Source organism: Girardinichthys multiradiatus, chromosome 19 (genome assembly GCF_021462225.1).
Source record: "Girardinichthys multiradiatus isolate DD_20200921_A chromosome 19, DD_fGirMul_XY1, whole genome shotgun sequence".
Taxonomy (NCBI): Eukaryota; Metazoa; Chordata; class Actinopteri; order Cyprinodontiformes; family Goodeidae; genus Girardinichthys; species Girardinichthys multiradiatus.
Genome location: NC_061811.1, coordinates 18,541,244 through 18,554,901, shown reverse-complemented (window position 1 = coordinate 18,554,901; position 13,658 = coordinate 18,541,244). Strand labels below are relative to the sequence as shown.

Here is a 13,658-nt window from a genome sequence, read left to right as displayed (position 1 = left end):
CTGCTCTGCCTTCACTCTGCCTCTCCTCTTCATCAACTCCGTGTTGCTCTTAAACGTCTGCTGTTCTAGAAGTCCAAACTATCACATGAATATTTGTAAGTTTTGCACACATGGCAGCATTTGCCTGCGGATTTCTCCTTTTTTCCTGCGCCAACCTTCCTCTTTTCGCCCTCCGTGCTGCGCCCTTCTTCCTCAGAGATATTTCGCTTTTGCTCGGCTGTTGAGACGAGAAGACGGACGTCCTCTTGTCTTTAATACCTTCGCCTGAGATGTTTTGACCGCAAACGGCGTTGCAGATAAATAGAGGAAATTCCCGCTGCAAATCTCTACAACGCCTGACCTCGTGAGTGTAACTTTAAAACCTTTTTTCACAAACCTATGAAACATTTAGCAATGAATATCCCATCTAGGTTTATATTTAGCCGTACATATGTTTGAAAAACGGACAGTCTTTCAGACTTTACCTTGCTGGACTTCCTGATTGACACGAGTTGCGCTACAGCAGCACATTTGCAAAAATGTGGATGTGCGCAAGCAGCAAAGCGTATGCTGGGTTAGGAGTCTGGAGATGTGATTGGTTCAGCCCAAACTGAGACGTTCATAGGCTGGTGTTGCCATTTTATCTGGCTCCCCAGTCCAGCCAAATTTAGACGTGCATTTAAATGAAATGTAAGGTATAACAGAAACAATAAACGCATCACGTTTGATTGAGCCTTCAAAGCAGAAAAAAGTAAACAACTGTTGGTTTTAAAAGGAAAAGGGAAATTTTAACTTACTGTTTCATTGCTCCATGAGTAATCACACCTGACTGACTGGAAATCTGAAGCGTAAGACTGAACCTCGATGGTGTAAACCATCAAGGTTCGGTTTCTTTTGACGGTGCACCTCAGATCCACAGCGTGGCAGAGATGGAAAATGAATGCTAGGAATAGAAGATATGAAACGCAACAAATGTAAGTAAAAATGCAACATACAAGGTCTAATTGTTTTTCAAGCCTCTTCGGAGGGTTGGTTTCTTATTTGGATACATAAAATGCAAAGTTATGCGAAGTTACGCCGTTCAATTAATTGGTTCAAATAAAGCAATTAAGTACTACACTACTACGGAATGTGTAGTACACTTCACATGAGTAAACGGTAATCTCTGCTCAGCGAGTCACACCTGATTATGTAAAAAAAATCTCTGAGATTTAAACAAACAAAATCGTTAAATCTGCGGCAATATTTATTCACTGTCACGCAGTTTAAAAAACTTAAAAATAAACAACTTTGTCAAATTTTACCGCATAGGAATAACGCTGCTTTCTTCCTTGCCTTCATCATGTCTTGCGGTCTTTCTTTGAGTGCACCTCTGGCTTTAAGGTCTTTAAGGCTTCAAGGCTTCCTGTTTTTTCTTTTTTTAATTTTTTTTTTTATTTCAAAATAAATCACACATGTGATGTTTAATTCTGCACACATGTTGCACCCGAAAAAATACCCTTCAGCTTAAACACTCCTGTTCATAGTGCTAAAGTTTATAATATAAAGAACAATTTAGGGCATTATCCGAATCATGCAGCTCTCTATAAGTGTTCTGCCCGTTTAGAATATGGCGATTAACCGCTTTTATTTTATTTTGGTAGGTTGCTGATTTATGATGCAAGGTTTCAGCAACATCCAAACGCTGTGGCCGCTGCTGCCTTTGATTATACAATCGTACAGGTTTTGCACAGATCTGTAAAAATGAATTAGAATGTTTTTTTAAAAATGATTCAAATGTTTATATTTACTATATTAGGACCAATTAAAACAATCATAATGTACATTTTCATATTCAGTTATTATAGTTCATTAAATGGTTTAGATTGTTATATTAACTTATTTTATGCATATTTCACACACTTGTACACAGCTTTGGGTGCTTAATGTACCGATGTGTGTGTAAGAGCAGTAGCATAATGGCATTTTAATGTGCTATAGCTGCTATCTAGTAGTTATTTAAAGTCATAAAATGAGTGAAACAGGATCTGATGTGAGAAATTAAACTGGAGGACTGGGCATAAAAATCACTTAATCAGCACCTGTGACATTCAGTGGGATCTCCCTCATTACTACCTCCAAGAATACAAATGAAGTATTTTCTTTATTCAATTTGATCAAATATTTTATAAGTTCTGATTGTGATTATATTTATCCTAAACAAGCAAAAATAGCCAATAAACACTACAGTACAGTACTCCCAATCAGGAGTATTGGACCTGCAAAGACAAAACAGCCACTAGAGTCCATCACACCAATCTCCACAAAAACAGGGTTCCATCCCCAGAAGGTTTAAGTTACATGAAAAAAAATATATTTCATTCATGATTCCAATATGAAATAATTTTATCTTTATACTTTTAACATTTACAAAGTACACTCAAAATACAGAAGTCTATAGACTGACCTAAGCAAAGAGGAAGCCACTTTACACATTGTTCTCTCTACTCCTACACCACCATGCTTAGATTGTGCCTTTAAAGCAAAATGGTCAGCTTCCCAATATCCTTTAAGACAAAATTACAGACTTTATCTGGGGTTCTTATTCCCAGAAGAAATGGGCCCTGCCTTGTCTCCAAGAATAGCATTGTAAGCTTGTAAATCTCCAAAACTGTGCTTGTGTGTTAAAACATGACCATCAGCTAATGCAGCTGCTTCAGGAGGAGGTTTTATTTTTGGATCATTGATGTAAGTAGCAAGGCTTTCAGGTATGGATTTTTTTTAATTACTCCAATACAATCAAATTACACAGTTTCTGAATGTTGTCCACATTTAATGCAGAACACCAACGTATAAAATGTGCCCTCAAATCCTGCACAAAAACTCAAGATGTGTCTGATTTTCAGCTTTCTTCGAAGTACGAAGACATTGGCGGAACGCCTCAGGACCCAGCTAGTATGTTTTCAACAGTTAATTTTACTGCTGTTTAACTTTGCCACTGAAGATTCTGCAGTAAGTTGTGAATCTGCAGTGCAACATTAGAACTTTCTGCTGTTCAAATGTCAAACTGCTTGCAGCAACTGGCAAGAACACCTGAAGCCAAATCAGGAGATTCTTCAATAAGCAAAACACACATTTCCCTCAAATTGGCTTTCAGACATTTATCCAAAATCTCAATTTGTAGTAGTTGATATATATATATATATATATACACAGTACAGACCAAAAGTTTGAACACACCTCATTCAAAGAGTTTTCTTTATTTTCATGACTATGAATATTGTAGCTTCACACTGAAGGCATCAAAACTATGAATTAACACATGTGGAATTATATACTGAACAAAAAAGTGTGAAACAACTGAAAATATGTCTTATATTCTAGGTTCTTCAAAGTATCCACCTTTTGCTTTGATTACTGCTCTGAACACTCTTGGCATTCTGTTGATGAGCTTCAAGAGGTAGTCACCTGAAATGGTTTTCCAACAGTCTTGAAGGAGTTCCCAGAGATGCTTAGCACTTGTTGGCCCTTTTGCCTTCACTCTGCGGTCCAACTCACCCCAAACCATCTTGATTGGGTTCAGGTCCGGTGACTGTAGAGGCCAGGTCATCTGGCGCAACACCCCATCACTCTCCTTCTTGGTCAAATAGCCCTTACACAGCCTGGAGGTGTGTTTGGGGTCATTGTCCTGTTGAAAAATAAATGATGGTCCAACTAAACGCAAACCGGATGGAATAGCATGCCGCTGCAAGATGCTGCGGTAGCCATGCTGGTTCAGTATGCCTTCAATTTTGAATAAATTCCCAACAGTGTCACCAGCAAAGCACCCCCACACCATCACACCTCCTGCTCCATGCTTCACGGTGGGAACCAGGCATGTAGAGTCCATCCGTTCACCTCTTCTGCGCCGCACAAAGACACGGTGGTTGGAACCAAAGATCTCAAACTTGGACTCATCAAACCAAAGCACAGATTTCCACTGGTCTAATGTCCATTCCTTGTGTTCTTTAGCCCAAACACGTCTCTTCTGCTTGTTGCCTGTCCTCAGCAGTGGTTTCCTAGCAGCTATTTTACCATGAAGGCCTGATTCACACAGTCTCCTCTTAACAGTTGTTCTAGAGATGTTTCAGCTGCTAGAACTCTGTGTGGCATTGACCTGTTCTCTAATCTGAGCTGCTGTTAACCTGTGATTTCTGAGGCTGGTGACTCGGATGAACTTATCGTCCGCAGCAGAGGTGATTCTTGGTCTTCCTTTCCTGGGGAGGTCCTCATGTGAGCCAGTTTCTTTATAGCGCTTGATGGTTTTTGCGACTGCACTTGGGGACACTTTCAAAGCTGCTTTTTTTTTTGCCATAATACAAATTCTAACAGTCTATTCAGTAGGACTATCAGCTGTGTCACCTCCTGCACAACACAACTGATGGTCCCAACCCCATTTATAAGGCTTGACATCTCACTCTTTAAACCTGACAGGGCACACCTGTGAAGTGAAAACTATTTCAGGTGACTACCTCTTGAAGCTCATCAACTGAATGCCAAGAATGTGCGGAGCAGTAATCAAAGCTAAAGGTGGCTACTTTGAAGAACCTAGAATATAAGACATATTTTCAGTTGTTTCATACTTTTTTGTTCAGTATATAATTTCACGTGTTAATTCATAGTTTTGATGCCTTCATTGTGAAGCTACAATATTCATAGTCATGAAAATAAAGAAAATTCTTTGAATGAGGTGTGTTCAAACTTTTGGTCTGTACTGTATATATAGTGTGTCCACTCTTCTGTTTAGATCGCACACAACACTCAACAAAATAAAAACATAAGAACTATGTAGGGGCTGCACGATGGAGCAATTGGCAACACTGTTGCCTTGCAGCAAGAAAGTCCTGGGTTTGACTTCTGGCCGGGGGTCTTTCTGCATGGAGTTTGCATGTTTTTTCCATGCATGCATGGGCTTTCTCCCACAGTCCAAAAACATGACTGTTCGGTTAACTGGTGTCTCTAAATTGCCCTTAGGTGTGAATGAGTGTGTGCATGGTTGTTTGTCCTGTATGTCTGTGTTGCCCTGCGATGGATTGGTAACCTATCCAGTGTGTACTCTGCCTCTCGCCTGTTGACTGCTAGATAGACACCAGCTCCCCCGCGACCCACTATGGAATAAACAGTATAGAAGATATATGTTTGGAGCTTTCAAACCTAATAACATGGCACTGTCAAACATGGTGGTAGTAGCATCATGATATGGATTAACAAAATATTAGTGTGTATTCATATACTTGAATTTGATATTCAATTGTTGAAAAGTACAAAAATTACACACAGACTGATGCTTTCAGGCCTTTATGTTGTACTTACAGCTAAAGAAAAACATTTAAGATTAGATTACACCAGATCAATAAAAAAAAAAGCATTCAATACAGAAATGTGGGCTTAATGAAACCTGTTACTTTAAATCTGACAAACAAGCTGCATCAGAACATTCAAATTTATTGAATATAACTGCCTATTTGACCATGTGTGAATCAGTGAAAAGTCATGATAAATTTAAACTTGTTCATCCGGTACTTATTTTAAAATGGACATTTATGGTTATGTAACCATTCTACCAAAATCTAATAAAAAGCAAAGATGATGAGTGAAGCAAGCTTTTAACCCGAACTGTACACTGGCTACTACAAAGCACAGACACTTTTTGTCTAACAGCATGATTATTTAATAAGATATAATAAAAATGAGAATAAAGAGAGGTTTATGAAAGGTGATACAGTGATAAAAAATGAGTGGACATGATCTCATTACACTAGAATGAATGCAATGAGGACAGTACCATCACTGCACATACAAGCCTCCTGTATGTACGTCATACTATATAATCATAATTAATGCTTTTATCTTGTGTTATATTAACAGCTATCAATAATATCAGCTATTACTTTTAAGTGAATAGGTTATATACACAATATATAATTTAATAACATAAGTCATAATGCTGCAGGACGCTGAAGGAACATTCCTTGGTGTTTTACTTGGTCTCCAAGCTTCCACAGCTTTAAGTGTTAGTTCCAGCTGAAGGAGGGGGGAGTTCAGAGGGGACCTGGGGAAACTACAACACTGCCAATGGCTCTCAGAGGGCACACACTGGTGCAGCAAAGAGGCTTCCACAGCCTCTAAAACATCAAGGTGGACAAGCTAATTAAATATGAAACATTAATAGTGATCTGTGTGCAAAACAAATCTGGCATTTGTGGTCGAAGATCCAATTTCAAAACAAATAAAGGACAAGATGGGAACCTTTGTTGTTTAAATTGGAGAAATCCTATTTCTCAAATAAATGGCACATAACTTATGGCTTTGCTTGCTAAAAAAAAGTTATTTTAAGGTAAATATTGTTTTAAAACATCTAATCAATGTATGTAGTTATAACAGGAAAGCCTGGTAATAAAAAAGCATAAATACATATAGGGGAGTGTTTACTAACAGTAGTAGTGTGCAGATAGTAGTAGTTGGTAACAGACAGTAGTTTAGGTTGTAGCTAAGGAGTGTAGACAACTATGTCAGCTATTAGTCCATAAATCATTTAAAGTTTCATGATTTCATCTATAGTAATAATGCAGAAGAAATATCTAGTGGAAAATGGACACAAAGGAAATCAGGAAAACTCTTTGAGCAGAAATCCTCCCTTCTACACGTTGGATTGTCCTGGAAGATGATTTTCCTGTTACACATTGCTGTACTGACGTCCAGAGAGGCTGCAGCTAAGCATCCTGTCAATCCAAACCAAGCATAGACTCAGCATTGTCAGAATCCCCATGTGACAATTGGAGGTTATGGGGAGTAAAAAACATACCTGTGTTTTCTGAATTTGTAGACCAGGTAAATGATCGGTACTACCAGTCCCAGGGATCCAATAATAGCTCCATTCCCAAAGTGTGACTGTCCATTTAGCAACAGATAGCATCACATAATTTGAACATCTCACACAGTTCCTTTTCCTACTCTCTGTCATCAAGCACCATATGATGAGAAATAAATTCAGTGTTTCACCTTCATCTTTAGGGGTAGTGTTGTCTTCATGAAGCAAGTCCTTGCTGACACATGTTGCTGAAAAATGAGACATTTTTATCAGAGAAAAACTGAATAAAAGTAAATTCTGAATCATTCAAGGAAAAAAAAAATACGGACATTCTGAAAAAACTTGTAAAGAAAAACCTGCAACATTAAGAGGCCTTAAAGGAAAAACTGCCAGCAGAAGATACTCACTGCTACAGTTCGCTTCATAATATATCAGGCCCCTCATCTGAGGGAAATAAACAGAGATTAGTGTTACCAGGAGGAGGAAGTAGAAATATGGTGTGATTTCATAACCCCCCATGTCAGAAATGTGATACCTGTAACCAGTGTAACCAGCACTGTTGAATCCAGGAGACCTTTGAAAGGCATCCAGAGACCTCCAGAGTGTCAAAGCTGTGACTCATCACCAGTGTACTTTTGTTGTTGCTGAAATTGGTTGCAAGCATGATCTTAAGTCAAAATACCAACAGAAAAAGATCAGTGCATTCTACTGGACCCAAATACAAAGTAAGGTCAACTTAACAATATTTACAATCAGAAACACCTGCATTCCAAGCCAATAACCAATCACACAGCACGTCCTGGGGCAGCATTGAAAAGTAATTTCAGGAGTTCATCTCAAAGGGTAAAACTCAGGGTCATTCCTTTCAGTATGTGGACATTTCTTTCTTTAATTATTGCTCTTACAATATTCTAACCTGAGAGCCAAAACTAACCAAAAGAAACACTAGAAATAGATCACTGTTTGTAATGAAACTTTGAGTTTGTTTTAATAGAATTGCTGAAATAAACCAACTTTTCATTGAAATTCTAATTTATTGAGATCCACCTGTGCATTGTACTGTAAAACAAAGGAAACCAAGAAGGCAGAGATGCGGGACTAGAGTTTAAGACTCGGACTCAGCTGGCAGCTACGTTGCCAAAAGAAAGACTTTAGAATTAAGACTCGTGGACTGAGACTCGAGTCTCATTAACAATCACCATCTCATGCAATGACCAGTAAAGGTACGCAGATTGTAAGCTCCAGATCTGAACTTTGACAGCAGGTCAGGTTAGCAGGTGTTCATTTCTTTCTGATATTTACATTCCTAAAGTGGTAAATATTATGCTTGATCAGTTTTAAAAATGATTTGCAGCAGCTCACAATAGTTTTTTGCATGTTGAATTAAATGCTATAAAACCACACAACTGTTCATGAGTTTAATTAGGCCTAAAGACAAACTACGGTATTGTAGTGTTATGGGCCGACTAGATGGTATGCATTTAATGACAACATGTTTACTTCAGTCATTAGAGACTTAAGACTCGGTTTGGGCGAAGGGAAAAATACCTGAGCCTTGACTTGGGAAAAAAGACTTGTGAACATGTCTGCAAGAATGTAGATTTTTCTGGGTAAAAACTTACATTTCCATCGTTCCACCAGTAGTCACACTGAGCTCCCTTGAAGTCTAAGGGATGAGATCAGTTCGATACGCCGTAAAGCATCCGGTTACCATTGCTGGTGGCCTTGCAGTCAAGGTGTACAGCGTTACTTAAAATAAAGTTAGAAAACCTGTTAAAAATAATAACACTATAGATACAAATCATGACGTTAAATACTTGTTAGACTACATATTAGACTTTTACATGTAAACTTGCCTCACACAAACTTTAATGCCTAAGTTAAATCTGATAAATAACAATACAACAATGATAAACTGCTTCCCTTGTGTTACCTATAACATTATTGCTGGGTGAATGACCGGCAAATGGTTTGACGCCATTACTCTGAACAGATTACAAGAGAGATAAAAAAAAACAAAAAAAAAAAACAATCTGTGCCCTACTGACATCATTTCTTCATCATCGAGCCGTTCAAAACCTTAAAAACATAACCAGTTAAAAATATACTACGTACAACACCACCGCCAAATTATAGTTTTCCGTTGTTCCCACATCGCCTGCACGCTGCTCCTTTGTTACCCGCCAAATGATGGACTGGGCTGACGTCCTCAACCGGAAACCAGTGGCACCGCTTAATTTTAAAAATACCAACACGCTTGTTTTAACATGCAGAAAATGACCCTCGAAATCACATATTTTAAAGTTTGTCAATCTAAATCGTGCCTGTTATAAACAACTGATGGATGAAACCTTTTTAAAGAGATTTTCCGCGCTGATGCAAGATTTCAATGAACTAGGAACTAAGCTAAGGTCATGTGATGATGAGTTATGCAGAGGTCAGGAAACATAAACCAGGATGGTTTTTATCCTCCAAAATAGCATTAACCGAGAAGACATTTTTTTTTTGCTATTAATTATTCATAACTTATAATTTAACAATTTTATGAATATTTCATGGAACTGTGCAGTTAAACCAGGTGTAGTTGTACTTCTGTGCCACTAATGTAATGAGGCTGCCACCTAGTGTTTGATAAGACACACAGCAGGAAGAATGATATATGACAAGTTAAATTGGGGGATTAAAGACAGAAACAAGATGCAAATGTATGACGGATCCTCCAGAAAAGATCATACAGACTCCACACTTTTGACTCCTTATATATTGCTCAGCTAAGAGACCATATCTGGTTTAATCTGTCCATACTCTAACAAAACTTAAACAATTTATACACAGTCTCTTTAGGTAGACAGTTCAAAGCAGATATTTTAAAGCTAAGAAACATAAAAATACACAGGGCATTGCGCAATACAGAAAACGATTAAAACTACAGCTATAGGAAACAGTGTCCTAACGAAACATTTTAATCATGTTCCAATAAAGACAAAAATCGATGAAGACATAAGCAAGGAGAGACTGCTAGTTTGCCTTTTTTGTTTGTTTGAGATAGGGGATATATCCCTACAAATATTGACGGTTCCCATTAAAGGCAAACTAGCGGCCAAATGCATGCAACAGATTATCCTACCTGAGCTGCGGATCCCAGCACCTTTATTTATTTAAATTATCTTGCCAACAATCTAAAGTTTAAAATAATTGACAAATTAATAATATGTATAAATATTCTGTGGGCAAACTACCTCGTGTTATATTACATTTTTTATGTTCTGATTATTTAAATTTTCTTTTTCCTAAAATAAGAAAAAAAACATTACACACAGATAGAAAGATAATTATATTTTTATTAAAATTTATGGCATTTAAATTAATGTAGAACAAACACCAAAAATAACACTGGGAACTGTCCATGTGGGGAAAAAGTCAAAAATAGTAAACTTTGAACGTCACTGTAACATAATTTGACAGATGGTGTGTGAGAGCCAATAAAAGCTCTTTTTCCTGTTAAGTAATGATCTGTTTAACAAGTCTGAATCTAAGGGTTCAACTGAACAAATGAGACCCCATCAGTACAAGAAACCGATAGCTAGCTCCTTTGTCTTATTAAAGCCTTAAGCCTGAGTGAAAATTACGAGTTGTATGCATTTACAGTTGCCGTTCATAAATCGTGTGACACAACAATTTCATCAGCATATCAGTCAAACATCAACACACCTTTAGTTTGACAAGTCAGAGTCGTTTTTTACAAGCTCCGATAAGTGTGAAAGCATAAATGATTTTGATATTTGACATGAAATTCTTTTATATGAATTCTGTGCTTTTAAAGATGAATGGGGAGTGCAAAAATAGTTTTTGCAATAGATACAAATAGGATTGTCACTTTGTTCTGACACACACACACATTTTTTAAAGCTTTTCTTGTCCATCAAAACGCTGGAGTTGTGACAGACAAATAGGTAGTAACTTTACTGCTGAACCCAGTATGGAACCGGTGAGTTAGCATCTGATCTGTGAAAAAACAAAACCCCACTTGTTGACCTCGCAACAGCTCTCACACGCTCTCTGTAGCACAGTGTACACATACATATAAATGATAGTGAATGGATAGACACAAACACACTGACTGTAACCAAGCATGAAGTGTCTGCATGTTATTTTCATTAAAAACAATAAAGGGGTGAACTGGTTTGTATTGCTTTGGCCTGTTGTGTGAGCAGTCAGCTCATGTTGTCCTTCTCTGCTCGTGTGAATTCAGAAGCATCAGAGATCCACAGGATTGAGACGGTTAGAGGACATGGCAGCAGGAAGAAGGTGGGAAACCTTCCAGATCTGCATTTGCTGTACCACCATTTTACTTCCTCTTTTCCCTTCTCCTCCTCCTCCTCCTTCTTCTTGGCAGAGGCTTCACGTTAGAACTCAAACGTGTCTTTTTGTCCAGCTGAGTCTGTCTCATCTTGGTCCCATTTGCCCTGGGAGAGGCACTCTTCGTTGTTCAAGTCCTGAGGGTTTACCCCAATGTCCAGGACCTGGGGGTTAGTGCGAGACTCAGCGAGTCTGCAACAAAAAAAAATAAAACAAGACATTTTTTTTAAATAACTTTAATCGCATGTAAAGCAGCAGGTACAGTGTCTACTTAAGGTGTGCATAAAATGTACAGTAAAGAGGTTTTTTTTATTATCCGTAATCTAATTATATTTGGCTTCCAATGAACCACAGCTTGCAATCTTCTGAGACTGCACCTGTAAAACTATTACATAATACGAGTCCCAACAAAATCCTGTGTGTTGATATTACCTGATCTGTGTGCTGCATTTGACACTCTTGATCATAACACTGACTGATAGACTTGAAACATCTGGGAGGGACTTATAGGTACCGTGGTAAACTGACTGAAATGTTAGATATCATAGTGGGAATACATTGTGTCATTCCGTAAAAATTAGTGAATAAGAGTAGCCCTCTATGTCAAAGACTGCTTCGGTCAGAAATTTCTTTAGCTTATCCACAAAACACAAAAGTAACTGTTTTGCTCCATATTAGAGACCAACACTGCACTAGACTCAAAAACACTTAAAACTGTAAAGAGACACAGAAACCTTGGTGTCATCAAATACTTAAACCTAAACTTTAAGTAACAGAAAGTCCAACAAACTGATTTTATTTTGGATTTAATCCAAACCCAAAATCAACCAACTACCAAGTTACAAAATTGCCAGAAAAAGGTTTCCTGTCAAAACTGAACAAAGAAAAACATGTTTTCATTTTCAGGAGATTAGATTATTGTAATAGTTTCTCAACGAAGAAAAAGAAACAATAAGGTGGCTGCAGCACTTTAAAAGATTATAATAAAGTCTCTGCTTGGAAGCAAAATATAAGGAAAGAATGAAAGACTTGAGACTTTTGCACAGCATTGTAAAAATGGTCATTCTGTTCACGATGGATTCACAGTGAAAGGTGAAAATGATTTCCTCAACAAACCAATCACAGCAGAGTTCATTTTATCAGACTGTAACACATAAAATGCTCATTTTATCTGTTAGAACTACATGTGAACACACAACACTTAACATTCAGTGTCAAAGGTGTAAAAGTGAAAGATGTGATGCAGGAAAACAAGATCGTACATTGGTGATGAAGACATGGACGCAGTGACGGAACATTTCTTTAGGTTCAAGTTAACCATGTTAAAGGTGTAAACTATCCCAAAAATAACGTAAAACTACACGCTGAAAATTCTCTGGCTGAACACAGATGAGCAGGCTTGAACGATGTGTTGATGAGGAGGGAATGATTCATGATTATCATTACCTGAGTAGGATTCAAAGCTATCCAGACTGCGGCTGAGGGGTGCAAAGGACACATCACAAGTCAAGCAAAAATTCAGCTTACAACTCCTCTGAACTGCTTTATCATCAAGTAAAAAAATGTTGCATTTTTCAGTTTGATTTTGTTGTTATAGATTTAAATAAGGCAACAACCAAAGGTTTAACAATAATTCAAATGCAACTCTTTGTTATAATAGAGTGCCTTGGTAAGGTATTTGTGCGCCTTTAACGTTTTCCTATTTTGTCACGACCAGAAACTGAATTTTTTATTGGGATTTTATGTGACAGACCAACACAAAGTAGTCCATACGTGTGAAATGCGATGAACTGGATACATGTTTTAAAAATCTTTACAAATAAAAATCAGCCAAACCCAATTAGCGCCCTTTACTCTGATACTACAACCGAAACTTCACAGCAACCAGTTGCCTTTAGAAGCCATTTAATTAGCACACAGATTCATCCTGCGTGCACTGTGGAGGCTACGGACGTTGGTTGGAAAATATTGATGAACTAACATCATCATGGCAGCCAAGTTTGAAGAAGGGTTAGGTAATAAAACAACATCTAATAGCGCACTGTTTAATCCATCATCCAAAAATGGCTAGAGTGGGGCACGGCTGCTGTACTACCAAGACATGGCCGAAAAGAAATGGCAGAATTTTGTTGGAAGGCGATGTTAAAAGAAAACCATGATAAGTCTGGTTAGCAGTTTCCACGAGTCATACAGGCAAAACAGCAAAACATAAAGAAGGTGCTTTTGTCAGATAAGACAAAAATGTAACTTTTTGGCCTACCAGTAAACTGCCATACGTAGAAAAAAAATTTAAAAAAACACTGCACATCACCCTTAACACACCATCTTTATGCTAAACCATAGGGTGGCAGCATCATGCTGTGAGGACACTTTTCTTCAACACCGACAGAGAACCTGGTCAGAGTTCATGAGGAGATGGATCAAACTAAATACAGGGCAATCCTGAAGGAAAACCTGTCAGAGGCTGCTATTGACTTCTGGAGTCTGGAGT

The 13,658-nt window shown here is 37.8% G+C and overlaps 1 protein-coding gene and 1 long non-coding RNA gene across 8 annotated transcripts in view; both read right to left on the bottom strand.

Annotated features, from left to right (window-relative positions):
- Positions 1-5,279: 5,279 nt before the first annotated feature.
- LOC124855700 lies at positions 5,280-9,618 on the bottom strand. Of its 6 annotated transcripts, none has more exons than XR_007035122.1 (6): positions 8,431-9,618; positions 7,344-7,452; positions 7,216-7,252; positions 7,000-7,056; positions 6,803-6,888; positions 5,280-6,719 (listed from the first exon to the last, which is right to left on the bottom strand). It is a non-coding gene; the product is annotated as an uncharacterized LOC124855700 (long non-coding RNA). The 6 variants fall into 6 exon arrangements; XR_007035124.1 differs by having other exon boundaries at positions 6,803-7,056; positions 7,344-7,475; positions 8,431-8,557; positions 8,924-9,618; XR_007035121.1 differs by having other exon boundaries at positions 6,803-7,056; positions 8,431-8,557; positions 8,924-9,618.
- Positions 9,619-10,131: 513 nt separating this feature from the next.
- ldlrap1b (low density lipoprotein receptor adaptor protein 1b) overlaps positions 10,132-13,658 on the bottom strand; it is a 39,103-nt gene continuing 35,576 nt past the window's right edge. Inside the window, exons 9-10 of one of the 2 annotated variants that reach the window (XM_047345055.1) lie at positions 12,614-12,645; positions 10,132-11,359 (exon numbers count right to left, since the gene is read on the bottom strand). In XM_047345055.1, coding sequence (XP_047201011.1) covers positions 11,313-11,359; positions 12,614-12,645 — 79 coding nt within the window. In that variant the 3' untranslated portion in view covers positions 10,132-11,312. The remainder of the gene's footprint in view (positions 11,360-12,613; positions 12,646-13,658) is intronic. The other variant, XM_047345054.1, reaches the window with a different exon arrangement.